The sequence below is a fragment of the Pongo pygmaeus genome, chromosome 1 (assembly GCF_028885625.2).
Source record: "Pongo pygmaeus isolate AG05252 chromosome 1, NHGRI_mPonPyg2-v2.0_pri, whole genome shotgun sequence".
NCBI lineage: Eukaryota > Metazoa > Chordata > Mammalia > Primates > Hominidae > Pongo > Pongo pygmaeus.
This window is the reverse complement of record NC_072373.2, coordinates 137,576,014-137,594,077: the sequence shown is the minus strand read 5'-3', so window position 1 is coordinate 137,594,077 and position 18,064 is coordinate 137,576,014. Positions and strand designations below refer to the sequence as shown.

Sequence of the window (18,064 nt, the reverse complement as noted above, 5' to 3'; positions counted from 1 at the left end):
GCTATTGGTATTTCCAAAAAATTACCATGTTCCTAAAGGAAACAAACCTAGACATCTTTCACTAAAGACAGTCTTCCATTAAATTAAAAAATATTTACTGAGCCGGGCGTGGTGGCTCACGACTGAAATCCCAGCACTTTGGGAGGCCGAAGCGGGCAGATCACCTGAGGTCGGGAGTTCGAGACCAGCCTGACCAACATGGAGAAACCCTGTCTCTACTAAAAATACAAAATAGCCGGGTGTGGTGGCGCATGCTTGTAATCCCAGCTACTCAGGAGGCTGAGGCAGGAGAATCACTTGAACCCGGGAGGCGGAGGTTGCAGTGAGCCAAGATCGTGCCATTGCACCCCAGCCTGGGCAACGAGAGCGAAACTCCGTCTCAAAAAAAAAAAAAAAAAAATTCTCTGAATGCAATCACGTACCAGATTCTCTGTTTAGCACTAAAAATATGTGGGTGGACCAGGTGGATGTAGTCCCTGCACCTTCGGAGCACAAACCTCGCTAATGAACATTTCACATCAGGCCAACCTTTTTTTTTTGACACGGAGTCTTGCTTTGTCACCCAGGCTGGAGTGCAATAGTGTGATCATGGCTCACTGCAACCTCCACCTCCCAGGTTCAAGCGATTCTTCTGCCTCAGCCTCCTGAGTAGCTGTGACTACAGGCATGCACCACCACACCTGGCTAACTTTTGTATTTTTAGTAAAAACAGGGCTTCACCATGTTGGCCAGGCTGTTCTCGAACTTCTGAGCTCAAGTGATCTGCCCGCCTCGGCCTCTGAAAGTACTGGGATTACAGGTGTGAGCCACTGCGCCCCACCCATTCGTTAACAGTGTTTTGATGCCCCTCCTCTTTTAAAGTTGAAAAGCTGAAGGAAACAGAAATTCTTATAAAATGGAAAACTTTAATTGTTTAAAGAAAAGGCACACGTAAACATTTCAGGTTATCATACAATGTTACAATAAAAAATTCCAACAGTAAAATGAAACACATTGTAACTTTGCTTCTTGGTAGTATACTGAATGTATTATTCTATCATCTCCTCTTTGGAGTAAAAAGAAGGGATAGGCAGATCAATAGATGTGATGTAAAAACTTGGATCATAAATAGCATCCACTATACCTTTAACCAGAAATTAAATTTCAGCAGAATTAAAATTAATTTTTAAAACTTAGTTTTGTTAATAATAGAGCAGCAGTAACTTTCAAGCTAAAACTCATTGTTTTAGTAAGTACATAATTGATTTCATGAAATGTTTGCTGTCAATGTCTGGTATGTTAATATACATTAATCAAGCTGGTCATGAAACAGTTTTACCAAAATATAATTCATATACTTATTTTACTTTAAACCTGAATATTACAGTGCATTATATAAAAGATAAATGAGAATAAGGAACTAAATTATTTCTTCTGATGTCAGAAATAATATTCTTAAAAAGGTGTAGACCTTATTTTCAATCAAAGGCACTATCTGGAGAGTTAATAAACTGCATCATGTTCAGAGTTGAGAAAAAGTTTTTCTCCTTCCCAAATAACTGGCTGATTAGTTGAAACCTGACATCTCAGTTAGCAAACACTGAATACCTAGTATCTAGCCAAAAAACAAACAAACAAAAAACATGGTGGGGGTAGAAATTGTGTAAAGTTACTTCTTTGACTTCTTTTCCCAGGAAGAATAATTTTTAAAGAGACAGGGTCTTGCCATGTTGCCCAGGTTGGAGTGCAGTGGTTATTCTTTCACAGGCGTGATCATTACATACTACAGCCCCAAACTCCTGTACTCTAGTGATCCTCCTGCCTCAGCCTCTTGAGTAGCTGGGACTGTAGGAGTGTGCCAATTTTTAAAAAGGCTGTTGAAGTGTTTTCTTGATCTAAAAGTGTCTGTTTCATTAACTCAATGCAATTTCCATTTTATTCACATCACTTGTATCCTCTACTTGCAGCTTGTCAACCCAGGATGGCAATGACACCAGGAAGGTAATTATCCCAAGGGAGCAAGCTTTCTTATTATGAGTCATTTCATTCACTTTTCTCCCCGAATATACTCAACTCTAAGTGTTTAACTTAATAACATTTAAATATCACAAAATGTCAGTGATTAAATAAAATTCATCGAGAACATTGTTCAATGCTTCAAAGTCTTGAACAACATACTTACATTAATTTGAATGAAAAGGAGTCAAACCAGGGCATAATATCCTATTGCATCCTAAAGGCCTGGGAGATTTTAAACTCTTCTAAGGTGTATTTGAATTAGATCTTCAAAGAAAAGAGTGTTATTTCTAGTTTTTTTGTTGTCCAAATTACAAGAGTTTCAACAGATTAAGGTTTCCTTACCATGATTATTTTAACACCTAATTCATAATCAGAAATGGTACTTAAGAATATCAAAGTTTAGAATTCAAACATGATTCTAGAAAATTATCTTATCTTAAAGTCAAACTATAACCTTTACTCAATAAAGCATACCCTTAAAGGCCTGTGATGCATGCTTTAAAGAACAGTGATGGGATTCTGGAGTTCTTTCCTTTCTTTCTCCTTTCCAAAGATACAGATATCTTTCTACAGTTTTCTATGGAATAAGAGACTTCATCATATAAAATGGCTGCATGTTTTCCCTTTTGAATAGTTCTGAGTATAAGATCCACCATGAAATTTTACGTTTCCAAATCATAAGCTTAATAGCAAAAGCAAACAATTTGACCTACCACTGAGCTAAACTGAAGAAGAAAAACCTGCATTTTAGAGTATCTGTTATCAAGGGTTAGCAAACTTTTTCTGTAAAGGATCAGATCAATATTTTAGGCTACCTGGGCCATATGGTCTCCCTTGCAATGACTCAACTCTGCTACTGTAGCACAAAGCAGCCATACACAATATTTAAAAGGGTGAGCGTGGGTGTGCCCCAATAAAACTTTACTTATGGACACTGCAATTCGAATTTCATATAATTTTCATGGGACACAAAATATCAGTCTTTGGAATTTTTTCCCCAACTATTTAAAAAAGTAAAAACTGGCAGCTGACTGGAATAGCTTGTAGGCTGCAGTTTGCTGACCCCTGGTCCAGATCATTCAGATTTCTTGATGTGAGGGTCAAAGCAATAATGTGGCCACGCATCATCTCACTTCACTTGGACATTGACAGCTTTCTGGGCTGATAGTATAGAACTCCGAACAAAAATCCCCAAAGCACAAGACAATCCTACGAGTAAGTAGTATCTACACTTACAGACTGTGTAGAGCTTGTAAGTGTTGATACTCATATATCTATCTGTATATATATTCAGGAGACATTTAAATCAAATTCATTTAAATTACATTGTCAAAAAAGCAGGGAATTGCCAGGTGTGGTGGCTTACGTCTAGTAATCCCAGCACTTTGGGAGGTCAAAGCGGGTGGGGATCACCTGAGGTCAGAAGTTTGAGATCAGCCTGGCCAACATAGCAAAACCCCATCTCTACTAAAAATACAAAAATTAGCCAGTTGTGGTGGCGTGCACCTGTAGTCCCAGCTACTTGGGAGCTGAGGCAGGAGAATCGCTTGAACGCGGGAGGTGGAAGTTGCAGTGAGCCAAGATCGTACCACTGCACTCCAGCCTGGGTTACAGAGTGAGACTTCATCTCAAAAAACAAAAATAAAAACAAAACAAAACAGAGAATTGAAAAATTCTTCAGCTGAACCCTTTCAAAAGCTTTGGTTTTAGGGAGATCTAGATTAAAATCTTGGCTCTTGCTGGGCGCAGTAGCTCGCACCTGTAATCCCCACACTTTGGGAGGCTGAGGCAGGAGGACTGCTTGAGGCCAGGAGTTCAAGACCACCCTGGACAACACAGTGAGACACCTGTCTCTATATTAAAAAAATTCTTGGCTCTGCTACTTACTAGCTTGTAACCACAGATAAGTTATTTAACCACCAGAATTTAGCCTGGTGTTAAGGACAGACACAGGGGTATGTTTTCAATTTCATTTCTCAGGCAAGCAAATAGCTACAAAAACCTTGCTGGAAAGCCTAGTCCACAATGTACCTGAAGGCTTAACTCCTAGTTTTTGACAGAAAATGACTTTTATCTCTTCTACTCTATTTCATAATTTTTTTTGCTGCATGCAACATACTGTGCAAAACTGTGCCTCCATACATACTGAATTCTACTTTTCTCTTCCAAGGCTTTTTCCATAGGTTAACAAAATGTTTTTTTTTCATAGGCTAACAAAAATGAGAGTAGAAAGTACCCAGTCAACATATTCATGTCGTCTTTCCATAGTGCAAGTATAATTTGGGTGTTTTCTCTAATTTATCAGTGACGGGCATCCTGTTTTCTAGGAAATAATATCTAAATGATATAGGAAAAACTGGTAGGAAAGGATTCTTATGGCTTTATCTATAGAACAAAAACTAGAGATTCTGAAGATCATGTTAATAGATTATTTGTAGATATAATTGCTATGTTTCTTGGACCTTAGCCCATTGCTTAAATTATATTCAGTAGAATATTAGCACTAACTAATACGTGCTATAACCTCTTCAGTCATGAAAAATTTAGTAGCTACATGAAATAAAAGATTCCACCAATAGTGTTTTTGAACAGGCATCAGTTATGAATCTGCTAGTGTTGAATGCTAAGCAAAATACTAAAGCTCTTAAAACATTAGTGTTTTATTTTTAACTTTTAACCTATTATTTACAGAAGTCCTGTTAGATGCTGAAAGCAGTCATTTTGCAACATGTATGTTCTTCATATAAAATGATGTTCAATGTTAGGTGGTACAGATTTATAAATATGTACAAATAAACAGTATGTCTGTATAGTTAACCTACTACTCTAGTAATCAACACATGGAAGCATCATATGCACATAAAAGTTAAACATTAAAACAAAACTTAAAACTCTCAAAACAGATAATCATGAATTTGTGTTTATGAAATTATATAGAATAAAGGCTTTGTGTGTGGGGACTTTCAGTGGCCCACCAATAATTTTCATGAAAAAATAAAAATAAAAAAAACCTCCCAGACACAAACAGACAAGGTAGGCTGGGTGCAGTGGCTCACGCCTGTAATCCCAGCACTTTGGGAAGCTGAGGTGGGTGGATCACTTGAGGTCAGGAGTTCAAGACCAGCCCAGCCAACATGGTGAAACCCCATCTCTACTAAAAATACAAAAACTTAGCCAGGCGTGGTGGTGCGCACCTATAGTCCCAGGTACTCGGGAGGCTGAGGCAGGAAAATTGCTTGAACCTGGGAGGTGGAGGTTGCAGTGAGCTGAGATCACACCACAGCACTCCAGCCTGGGTGACAGAGTGAATCTCCATCTTAAAAAAAAAACAACAATAAAAAAAACAAAACACAAGGTAAATCAGATGTATGTCTTGGTCAAATGTCTGTAGACAGCCACCTTGAGAACAAATTGATAAACATAAATACACAATTTGCTCACTGAGCATAAAATATTGCACAAGAGCAGTTTTGTCTGAAGAAAATTCAATTTTCCATAGTTTTGAACTTCAGAATGGTTCCCACATATAGATACAGTTGCATTTTTCTAAACAAGAAACATTAATATTCAGTAATACTGTTAGAACCTTGTTTTACACATTAACCATATACCAGTCTACTTTATGGCAATGGTAAATCAGTGGTAAAGATTTGGCAAAGATAAAAAGGCAGATAAGACTGTAAAATATATATATATATATATAAAATATACATATGAAACAAATTATTTCCAAAAAGCCCTAATCATATGATAACTGATCCCTTAAATAAATCCATAGTCTCGGTCACAGTGATGGTCAGACAGTGGTTGAATACGACTCTCTTCGTCTCGGGGGCCGCTCCTTTTGAACCACTTGGTTGCTCTCTCTGGTCTCCAGCACACTGTCTTCTGTTTCGCTCTCACTACCATCTGCCACTGCGGGGTCCAAAGACATCGAGCCAGATCTTCCGTGCAAAGGAAAACCAACGCCAGTTTCCTGTAAGGAATTATCTATAAAATCTTCATCGGAGGAATGGAATGATTCATCATCTCCTATTAAATGGTTGACAATGTGGATTCCATCAAAAGGAGGCTGGCCCGAGAAGCCCCTCTGGCCTTTTAGGCACCTGAGCTGTTAAAACAAAATCCAAGTTAATATAGTCAAATGGGGGAAACACACACATGCCAAAAAGCAAACATTCCATGTTTAAGGAAGAAGATGCCTTATTATTTTTCTATTTACAGGTATAATCATAGTTACTAATTTTTGAGTGTCTTCTACGTGTTATATAATGGACTTATAATTATTTTTATTTTATTTTTTTTGAGACAGGTCTCAGTCTCACTTTGTCACCCAGGCTGGAGTGCAATGGTGCGATCTCGGCTCACTGCAACCTCCGCCTCCCAGGCTTAAGCCATTCTCCCACCTCAGCCTCCTGAGTAGCTGGGACTACAGGCGTGTGCCACCATGCCTGGCTAATTTTTTTGTATTTTTTGTAGACACAGGGTTTCACCATGTTGCCCAGGCTGGTCTCAAACTCCTGGGCTCAAGCAATCTGCCTGCCTCAGTCTCCCAAAGTGTTGGGATTACAGGTGTGAGCCACCACACCTGGCCTGTAACTTATTTTAATTGAATCATAACAACCGTCCTATGTGATAGATTTTAGTATTTACTTTTCTCATTCTACAGATCACGAAATGGAGACTCAGGAAGAGTAACTTGCTAAGGACATATATAGCTAGTAGCAAAGTTTAGATTCAAACTAAATCTTCATTATACTAGAGATAATATAATGGACTCCATGTACCCATCACTTAATTTCAACAAGTAACACCCATCGTGGACAATCTTTTTACATTACACCCCTCTTGTTCCTGGATAATTTTGAGGTAAACCCCAGACATCCTATCAGTTTATCTGTAAATATTTTGCTGGTATTTCTAGAAGATATGAACTTTAAAACCATACTGTCACACACACTATCCTGACAGAATGTCTCCATAGTTCTGTAAATGATGAAAATGATTTATAAATCATTAAAACTTTGCTAAGAGTCTCCATCCTGTTATAATAGCCCAAAGGCCAGCATATCACCGTCACTCACAGTCGGGGAGGAATGCTGCTTCCCACTCATGAGGTTTCCTTCTGCATGGGGGGAATGCCAGTCCGGTATAACATTTCTGCCTTCTCTCCCCAACTCCCCCTGGGGAGAAGGTGAGGCTTCTCTTAGTGGGGAGGAGGAGAGAGGAATGGTATGCCTCACTCATCTCTTTTCCCTTTCTTCCCGTCTTTTAGAACGAGGCTCTAGTCCTCAATCCCTGGAGTTTTATAGTACAAGACCCTCACATTAGGAGGCTTAAGGAGGTCAAAAGCTACCTGTTACTGGGTGGGCAAGTCTGACTAATTCTAGAGTTTAGTATTGAAAAAATTGTGCCACATTTAAATCTAAACCACATTTTCCAAAACCAGTTTTATCAGAATTAAAACTGATTTATTTTCATCATCTGCCACTTCTTTGCTCAAGTTTCCTCAAACTCCCAAACCCACAACCATGATAGTACCAGTTCTACTCACATACAATTAAGTCATCAGGCTCTGCCCTCAAGAGTTTATGTTTTAAAGTTTGATTTTGACATTCTGTCACTTATTTCATTTCTCTCATGCATCATGAATTTTATCCTACAATAAAGTGGAAGAGTAAAAAACCAAAACCAAAAACAAGAATTAGCTACCAAATATCTACTCTGACTATTAAGAATCTTGCTAAAATATGCTCCACGTCTCCTACCCTTATCCTTGTTTCTCAGGGACAAACTCCTAGTCACAATCTTTAGATAAAGGCAATGTGAAACATTCAGGAAATATTACATACACTTTCAAAACTAACGGTTCTGAGAATAAAGACATTACAGCCTCACCATAATACCTCCCAGCTTTCCTGAAAGACTTCCAGGAAGAAGTGAAGAAACCTCAGCACTTCCCTGATTGTATATGACAACAAGAATCAGCAGGGATGCAGGGACTCAGAACAATGATGTCTGGCCCAAGCAGACCTTCAACTATACTCCTGTGCCCTAGACCAAGTGGACAAATTTATAGTGAGGTACAATGTAATTTAAATAATACCATTCTCCTTGGCAGAACAGAGGGATCTATACTTGGAGTTGAATCTTTAGGAAAAGGGCATATAGCACCACAAAGGCCTCCTCAAGGTTGTGATACCCACTGCATTGTTACAACTGCCACGTTCTGATGCAACATCCTATCGCCATATTGCAACACACGATTTATAGCTCCAAGTGTTAAATTAAGTCAGTTAATCTCTTCCTTTCTCTTTTTCCCCCAGACCTTTTTGAAGAAATCATATGGAACATGTGTCTTCCTTCTTCCTGGCTGTTATAAACGAGGAGTATGGTAGAAGAACCACAACTTCCCAACTGTTTGGAAAGCTGCAGCTTTCCTTTGCTCTAACAAAATTTATTGCAATTAAAACACTGCAGCCTCATCATCAGATGTAATTATAGAAAATTAACTATAGGTTGAAGGGTCATTTCCTCAACATCAAAGGAATCTCATTGAGAGCTGTTAATATGGAATAGCAAAGGTAAAGGAATTTATTGGTGGAGAGAAAAAATGGTGAAGGTAAGCGACTATCTGGTAAAACTGAAGCTATCCCTTGGTTATCTGTCCCTTAAACTTAGGCGTGTGCACACTGGATCTGATGAGGGAGGAGTCCTGTACTAGGCCTGGAAGTGGGCATTTGGGGAAGGAATTCCAGGGTACTGACTACCCAGAATATGTTCTAGAAGGGGCTGCATGAACTTCAGGTAGACATGTCTTCTGGGAGTCCTCATCCTGTGGAAAGGGGTTTGGCTAGAAGAAAGCCACAGCTGGGCCCTCTAAAGTGTAGTCCTGGCTATCTGATCTAAATGGTATACTGCTTATCCTTATTACCAGACTTTCAGGGGCAAACTATATTTAGGCAACAACAAAAAGCAGGCAGACAATCAACCTTCCCAACTCTCCCTTTCCTCCAAAAAAAAAAAAGAAAAAAATCCTTACGGGTATTATCACTAGCAAACTGAGATTAGCATATTTCAAAATGTAATCCACTAGTCATCTGCATAAGAACTGAGGATTTCTGTCAAAAATGTAGAGTCCCTCTTGAGATGCAAGGATTTTGAATCCTTTTGAAAAGTGAAATCCCAGAATATACATTTTTTACATGCATCTCAGGAAATTTTGAAATATGATCGGACCTCTATATCAGTGGGACCCACATTCATGGATTCAAACAATTGTGGGTCCAAAATAATTAGGAGAAAAAAAAAGGATGGTTTCCTCTGTACCGAACATGTATCGACTCTTTTCTTGTCATCATCCCCTAAACGATACAGTATAACAACTATTTACATAGCATTTACATTAGATTAGGTGCTAAAAGTAATCTAGAGATGACTCAAAGTATATGGGAGGATGTCTGTAGGTTGTATGCAAACACTACATCATTTTATATACGGAACTTGAGCATCCATGGATTTTTGGTGTCCACAGGGATCCTGAAACCAATCCCCCATAGATACCAAGGGATGACTGTGCTCTAAACTCTCAGAATCACCATGGTAGACCCTCTGGTTCAAATAAAATGGGGCTGAGACAGAAAAAAGTTTATTTAGCTGAAATGGAACTCTTAATTATTTAGGACAAAAGTGCTTCTGAACTATGAACATCTGACCAGTGTCTGGTATATAGAAATGGACGCGATCTTTCCAGTAGTACAACCAAGCTGTTCCGGGCCAATTCTACCACCTGCTGGCTGACACAAGGAAAACTGTTTAAACGAACTTTTTCTGCAACTTTCTTCCTGTGGTATAGAGGTAGGGCTGAAGACCTATATGGTTAAAAAGCCTGAATAACTCTGATGCACATCTCAGAATAGGGACCACTACTCTAGGCAATGGCTTTTGTTTGTATTTTGGTTTTGTCTGAAATCTCTTTGGGCTCATCAGGGAATCAGGAATCTGATAAAAACTATCCACTTGAAAATTACACATACATAATTTATTATATGCTTTTTTTTTTTTTTTTGGGTCAGGGGGAGACAGGGTCTGGCATTGTTGCCCAGGCTGGAGTGCAGTGGTGCAAACTCAGTTCACTGCAACCTCTGCCTCCTGGGCTTGAGCGATCCTCCTGCTTCAGCCTCCCAAGTAGCTGGGACTACAGGTACATGGCACTACACCTGGAAAACTTTTGTATTTTTTGTAGAGACGAGGTTTCGTCATTGTTGCCCAGCTGGTCTTGAACACCTGAGCTCAAGCCATCTGCCTGCCTCGGCCTCCCAAAGTGCTGGGATTACAGGTGTGAACCACCATGACTGACGAAGCATATGTTTTTGAGGCCCATTGTCTTTCCTAATTTTTGAATACATACTACATGAGTATCTTCAAACACTGAGCAACAACAAAAATTTTTTGTGAAATGCCAGTAAAAACAAAAAGTACTATATTTCCAGGTAAAATGAGACACGGGTTTTTTAAAGTCACTGAATGTGCATGGAAGTATTTTTGAGACTCACTAAGGAAATAGAGACACCAGCACTCTCTGTAATTTTTATAAAAGATTCCTATCTGAGGGAATCTTGGGATTCCCCAAAAAAGGATCTCAGTTTGATCACCCTACAATGAAGGTCAACAAGTCCTACCCAGGAATTCAAAACACCTGTCAGTCTTTAGTTCCCAGTCTTAAAGTTCGAGCAGAGTCACATATTACCAGAGAATTTGAGGATAGTATCTCCGAGAAGCCGGAAAAAAACGCAATTAGGAGAGAAGAGACTATCTGGGAAGAAGAAAACTTTAAAAAATCATTTATTGCCTCTGCAGACACTGCATCTATGTAAAAATAACAGGATGCTTAAAAAAAAGAAAAAAAAAAGAGGTCTTAGACCTCTTTACCTTTCTCTTACCTGAAAGTCATGAGCTTCGAGACTGAAAAGGCCTAGCAAGTGTCCAGGACAGTGGATAAAAGTAGACCTATACCATGACACATCACAGTGAAGTTTCAGGACACTTGAAAGAAAGAAAAGGTAAAGCTTCCTGCCAAAAGCAAAAACATGTTTTATATAAAAGATTTAAGAATCAGAATGGCATCAGACTCTCCAACTGCAAAAGACAGAGCAGTGCCTTCAAAATTCTGAGAAAAAATGTCTACATTAAAATTTTTATAATCATCTTCAATTTTTAAAATACCCACTCAAACTATCAAATAAATGTGAGGCTAAGTAAGAGTTAAGACCTACAACAAGGCCTTTTTTTGTTTTGTTTTTTAAACTTCTTTTGGATCAATCATGAGATGTAGAATCTAATAAAACCTTTTTATGATTTATCTCCCATAAACCATTTTTTCAGGAAAGTAGATCATATGCTCCACCAAAATAAAGTACATCAAGGAAAAAAGGCATCTTTTGTCTTTGATGGAAGAAAGAGGAAGTCCAGTACAAAAGTATGGCAAAGGGAATCCCTAGGGTAATGAAAAATGTCCCCAAGATGACAGCTGTACAAGAGACCTAGAGGCATCCAGCCCAGACTAGAGACTGAAGCAGTCAGAAGAAAGATTTCTTCAAGAAGATGAAATTCATAGAACACCTAAATTGTTTGGATAGAGGAGATTAACACATAAAAGGAAATTTCATGACACTAGAGGAGAGTTACACATAAAAGAACACACCAAGCAAATGAAAAAAACCAAGGCAATCATTTGGGCAAATGTATACCAGCAAAACAGTCACATTAATACACTATTTCCATATAACTGATGCTATTTGGCAATAAAAAGGAATGAAGTGCTGATATGTGGATGAACTTCAAAAATATTAAGCTGGCCGGGTACATTGGCTCATGACTGTAATCCCAGCACTTTGGGAGGCTGAGGCGGGTGGATCAGCTGAGGTCGGTACTTCGAGACCAGCCTGGGCAACATGGGGAAACCCCGTCGTCTCTACTAAAAATACAAAAATTAGTTGGGTGTGGTGGTGCACGCCTGTAATCCCAGCTACTTGGGAGGCTGAGGTATGAGAATTGCTTGAACCCCAGAGGCAGAGGTTGCAGTGAGCTGAGATCATGCCACTGCACTCCAGCCTGGGCAACAGAGTAAGACTCTGTCTTTAAAAAAAAAAAAAAAAGAATATGAAAGCTAAGTGAAAGACACAAGAGACAATATATTGTATGATTCCATTATATGAAATGTCCAGAACAGGCAAATCTTATAGAGACAGAAAGTAGATTAGTGGCTGCCTAGGACTGGGTGAGAGAGAAGAAAGGGGGTGATTGCAAATAGGCATGCAGTTTCTTTTGGGGTGACAGAAGTATTCTAAAGTTGTGCATATAGTTGCAAAACTATGCAAACATGCAAAACCCATTGAATTTTACACTTAACATATTATAATATGTAAGTTATATCTTAATAAAGCTTTTTTTTAAAGTAGAGCCAGAAAAACAAGAACATCATTTTCCAACCCCCCTCATAACACCATCTTGGAAACTTGTGAAAAATAAAACTTCCCAGGCCTGTCTTCAGTCCCCACTCCAGAAGAGAGGCCTGAGAAGAGGCATACTTAAGCACCTATGAGCTTGCTGTTGTGTTGTGAGTGACAGTTATGTAATTCTAATGATGTAAATGTAAACTAATGATGTAGATCCTGTAAATTAATCTAACAAAAATCATTACATTAGTAGAATGGTGGGATAAAAAGTCTGTGGGTTCATGGTGGGGGTGAGGAGAATGAAAAAGAGATAAATCTTTCCCCATGTAAAGATGCCAAAACTGAACACTCAAGAATTAGTGGCCAGGCATGGTGGCTCATATCTGTAATCCTAGCACTTTGGGAGGCTAAGGCAGGTGAATCGCTTGAGCCTAGGAGTATGAGACTAGCCTGGGCAACAATGTGAGACCGTCTCTACAAAAAACACAAAAATTAACTGGGCGTGGTGGCATGTACCTGTAGTCCCAACTACTCAGGAAGCTGAGGTGGGAGGACTGCTTGAGCACAGGAGGTCAAGGCTGCAGTGAGCTATCATCCCACCACCACTGCATTCTAGCCTGGGTGATAGAGTGCGACCCTGTCTAAAAAAAAAAAAAAGAATTAGTTTGAAAATAGTGGCCCACAAAAAGCAAGTATGAGATTGCTTCTTCTTCTTTTTTTTTTTTTTTTTTTTTTTTTTTTGAGACAGGGTCTCACTCTGTCACCCAGGCTGGAGTACAGTGGCACGATCCCAGCTCATTGCAGACTCTACCTCCCAGGCTCAGGTGATCCTCCCACCACAGCCTTCTGAGTAGCTGGGACTACAGACGTGGGCCACCACACCTGGCTAATTTGTGTATTTTCTTTACAGACGTAGTTTCGCTATGTTGCCCAGGCTGGTCTCAAACTCTTGGGCTCATGCAATCCACCCACCTTTGCCTCCCAAAGTGCTGAGATTACAGGCGTTAAGCCACCCTGCCCAGGCAAGACTGCTTCTTTTTGTAAAAGCCTTTTAATTATTCTTTGACTTTTTAAATTATGTGCATGATAAATGTAAACATTAAAAAATTAAAACCTCCACTTCAAAAGAAGAAATAAAATATATGCTTTATCCAAAATTCAAAGACTGACAGCTAGGTGTTGTGGCTCACGCCTGTAATCCCAGCACTTTGGGAGGCCGAAGCAGATGGATCACTTGGGGTCAGGAGTTTTGAGACTAGCCTGGCCAACATGTTGAAACCCCGTCTCTACTAAAAATACAAAAATTAGCCATATGTGGTGGTGCGTGCCTGTAATCCCAGCTACTTGGTAGGCTGAGGCAGGAGAATCACTTGAACCCAGAAGGCGGAGGTTGCAGTGAGCTGAGATTGCGCTACCTCACTCTAGCCTGGGCGACAGAGTGAGACTCTGTCTCAAAAAAAAAAAAAAAAAAAAAAAAAAAAAAAATTCAAAGACTGACATTAAATCATAATCAAATAGTGTCAAAAAATTATCAATGATTTTGTGGACTTCTTTTTTTGCGGGCATTTTAAAAGCTTAACAGCATAAGAAACTACTGGAAATTGTCAAAAAATGGTCTTTCATACAATTTTAGTTTTATTATTTACTACATAAACTATACCTCAACTAAAGGCACCTTAGAAAATGAAGCAATTCTACAACCCACAATCCGGAGATAATCCATTAACATTTTAATATAGCTTTCAAGATAATTTCTCTAACCTTACTTACTTTTCAAAAATGGATTGGTCATTACGCATGTTGTTTAATAACCTGCCTTTTCACTTAATAACATATCAAACATTTCTCGTTGTCATAATCTTTTACTGGCTGCATGGTATCTCATTTAGCAACGTGTCATCATCTGCTTAACTGATTTTGTTTGGAAATTTAGCTTTCCATCTCCTCACAACAGCACTGCCATGAACTCAGTTTCTGAACTCACAGTTCTTCAGAGCTGTCTTATTCTTTCATTAAGATATATGGCCAGAAATATAAAATACAGCATGAGTTTTAACACTGAACTTTGAACACAGAACTTTGATTTCTATGTTTGAGCTGTCCTCCAGAAAGGTGATTAAGAATTTATACCTTCGCCAGGCATGGTGGCTCATGCCTGTAATCTCAGCACTTTGGGAGGCCAAGGCAGAAGGATCACAAGGTCAGGAGACCAGCCTGGCCAACACAGTGAAACCCCGTCTCTACTAAAAATACAAAAATCAGCCGGGTGTGGTGGCAGGCACCTGTAATCCTAGCTACGCGGGAGGTTGAGGCAGAACTGCTTGAACCTGGGAGGCGGGGGTTCACTAGCCAAGATCACGCCACTGCACTCCAGCCTGGGTGACAGAGCAAGACTCCATCTCCAAAAAAAAAAAAAAAAAAAAAAAAAATTTACACCCTCAACAACATTGAAAAGTTCTGGTTTCCCTACAACTTTGCATCACTTTTTTGCTTTTTCATTTTTGTCAGTTAGGTAAGTAAAAAGTTTAAAACATTCATTCATTCATTTATGAGACAGGGTCTCCCTCTGTCACCTAGGCTAGAGTGCAAGGACACAATCATAGCTCACTGCATCCTTGAACTCCTGGGCTCAAGTGATCCTCCTGCCTCAGGCTCCTGAGTAGCTAGGACTACAGGAATACTCCACCACACCAACTAATATTTATTTTATTTCTATAGAGATGAGGTTTCACTCTGTTGCTCAGGCTGGTCTTTAACTACCAGCCTCAAGCAATTCCCTCACCTCAGCCTTCCAAAGTGGTGGGATTACAGTCATGAGCCACTGAACTTAGCCTGTGACTTTTTTTGTAGAAGCAGGGTCTATGTTCCCTAGGCTGGTCTTGAACTCCTGGCCTCAAGCAATCCTCCTGCCTCAGCCTCCCAGAGTGCTGCAATTATAGATGTGAGCCACGGTGCCTGGCCTTTAACTTTTTATTATGGAATATTTTTTTAAAAATACAGTGAATAATTTAGTGAACCCCCATGTTGTCATCACCTAGCTCTAACAATCATTAAAATATGCACTTTGTTTCCATGTTAACATCCCCCCTTCACCCTCACCCTGGCAACCATGGACTATTTAACTGGAAGCAAATGAAAAAGGATTTTTAAATAACAACCTTGGCCTGTTGAAATAGTTATATTTCAACATTTTAAAAAATTTATTAATATATTTTTTAAAAAATATATTACATAATCAAATTCAGTCCTTCACATTATTTTATCTTCAAATATGGGTATATAAAATAAGTAAAAACAAGTTTATGTTACAATCTTTGTTTCTTTCTAATGAATGTCTTCTAGTTTCTGTAACATTTAAAAATAATGTATTTTAGGTATTCATTAGATTTGCTATCTTCCAAATAACATCAGCAAAGAGTCACAACTACCAGAGAGACATTCTCACTGGCTATTCAATTCAGCGAGCCGCTCTGGAGTCCTTACTTCTGTGAGAATATTAGAGATGTTAAGAGTACCCTTCTGACTTGCTAATTCTCTACACCAGTAATTTGGTATGTATAATTACCGCTTGGGTGACTGGACATGGTGACTTATGCTTGTAATCCCAGCACTTTGGGAGGCCGAGGCTGGTGGATCACTTGAGGTCAGAAGTTCGAGACCAGCCTGGCCAACATGGTGAAACCCTGACTCTACTACAAATACAAAAATTAGCTGGGTGTAGTGGTGCATGCCTGTAGTCCCAGCTTAGTCCCAGCTACTTGGGAGGCTGAGGCAGGAGGATTGCTTGAACTTGGGAGGTGGAGGTTGCAGTGAGCCGAGATAGTGCCACTGCACTCCAGCCTGGGTGACAGAGCAAGACTCCACCTAAAAAAAAAAAGAAACTGCCTGGGTTTATTATTTAAAAAACAAAAAACAAAAAAGATTCTTGAGCCCTACTCTCAAACATATGAATTCAGCAGGACAGGCCCAGGAGTTTGTATTTTAAACAAGTACTCCAGGTGATTCTGAAGAGGGTGGTCCATACACTGCTCTAAAGGAACTGGATTTGGGAATTGACTATATTAGACCATGTTAAGAAAATTTGATAAAGGTAAATAAATTTAGATGTAAAGATTCCTTGTTGATTTATCACTTCCATTTTCACACTGTCCACTGTCATATTTTTAAAATACTCTGGCCTAAATGTGGCCACACAACCAACCAGAGCAGGGAAAAATCAAAATGAAAATAAACATGAGGCTAGTAAATACCTTTAAGATATGACCTATTCTTTGGGGTTTACAGACACTTTCACCATGTAGTTTCAAGTCTAGGCCCATTAAGGTGTTTTGTGGGATTCATTACTGAAGCGCACCACCCAATTTTAGACATCTCAACAATCACAGTCTACACTTGAGACAACATGTGTGTTTGGGTGAAACAGCATCAGAACCTTTTCTTTTCTTCCTACTAAGTGTCAGTCTTCAAGTTTTATTCCAAGGATCAGCTTCATATCCAGGTGACAAGCCATATCCTTTAAGGAATAACATGTCTACCCTTAGAAATATAGTCTTAGTTTACAGACATTGATAGATTAACTACCTTTTTTTTTTTTTTTTTTAGACAAAGTCTCACTGTGTTCCAGGCTGGAGTGCAGTGGTGTGATCTCAGTTTACTGTAAGCTCTCCGCCTCCCAGACTCAAGCAATTCTCCTGCCTCAGCCTCCTCAGTAGCTGGGATTATAGGCGCCCACCACCACACCCAGCTAATTTTTGTATTTTTGGTAGAGACAGGGTTTCACCATGTAGGCCAGGCTGGTCTCGAACTCCTGATCTCAAGTGATCTGCCCGCCTTGGTCTCCCAAAGTGCTGGAATTACACGCGTGAATCACTGGCGCCCAACCAGATTAAGTATTTTTTAATACTACTCAACAGCCATAGGAGAGACACATACATTGGGGTGTGTGTGTGTGGTAGGTTGGAAGGGGCATTTTGTTATAATAAGATATGAGTCAATTCAGAATCAGTGCCAATGACAATGCCTTTTTTTTTTTTTTTTTTTGAGACAGAGTCTCAATCTGTTGCCCAGGCTGGAGTGCAGTGGCACAATCTCAGCTGACTGCAACCTCTGCCTCCTGGGTTCAGGCAATTCTTCTGCTCAGCCTCCCGAGTAGCTGGGATTACAGGCCTATGTCACCATACTCGGCTAATTTTTGTATTTTTAGTAAAGATGGGGTTTTGCCATATTGGCCAGGCTGGCCTTGAACTTCTGGACTCAAGTGAGTCACCTGTCTTGGCCTCCCAAAGTGCTGGGGTTACAGGGGTGAGCCACTGCACCCGGCCAACAATGTTATTTTGATAAAATCCTACTAATATATCTTGATGTTTCTTGACTAGGTTAGTAATTTTAGGTTGACTTTTGGAATATTCTTATAATAATTTGTTTGAAATTTGTAGATTAAAAATGATTAGGTACCACTGCCAACATTTTAAAAAACATTCTTCATGATTAGCTCATCAGATGCTGGTACTATTACTATAACATTAGTCTATTGCTTCTTTCGGACCCAGGCTCTCATTAGAACAGTAGGAAAGTTTTGCTGTAATTACGTTCCCGTTTTATTTATTTTT

The 18,064-nt window shown here is 39.3% G+C and overlaps 1 protein-coding gene across 11 annotated transcripts in view; it reads right to left on the bottom strand.

Annotated features, from left to right (window-relative positions):
• Window positions 1-885: 885 nt before the first annotated feature.
• The window catches only part of EVI5 (ecotropic viral integration site 5), a 284,357-nt gene continuing 267,178 nt past the window's right edge, over window positions 886-18,064 (bottom strand). For all 11 annotated transcript variants that reach the window (XM_063664744.1, XM_063664783.1, XM_054476264.1 and 8 more), the window contains one exon: window positions 886-6,109. In XM_063664744.1, coding sequence (XP_063520814.1) covers window positions 5,795-6,109 — 315 coding nt within the window. In that variant the 3' untranslated portion in view covers window positions 886-5,794. The remainder of the gene's footprint in view (window positions 6,110-18,064) is intronic.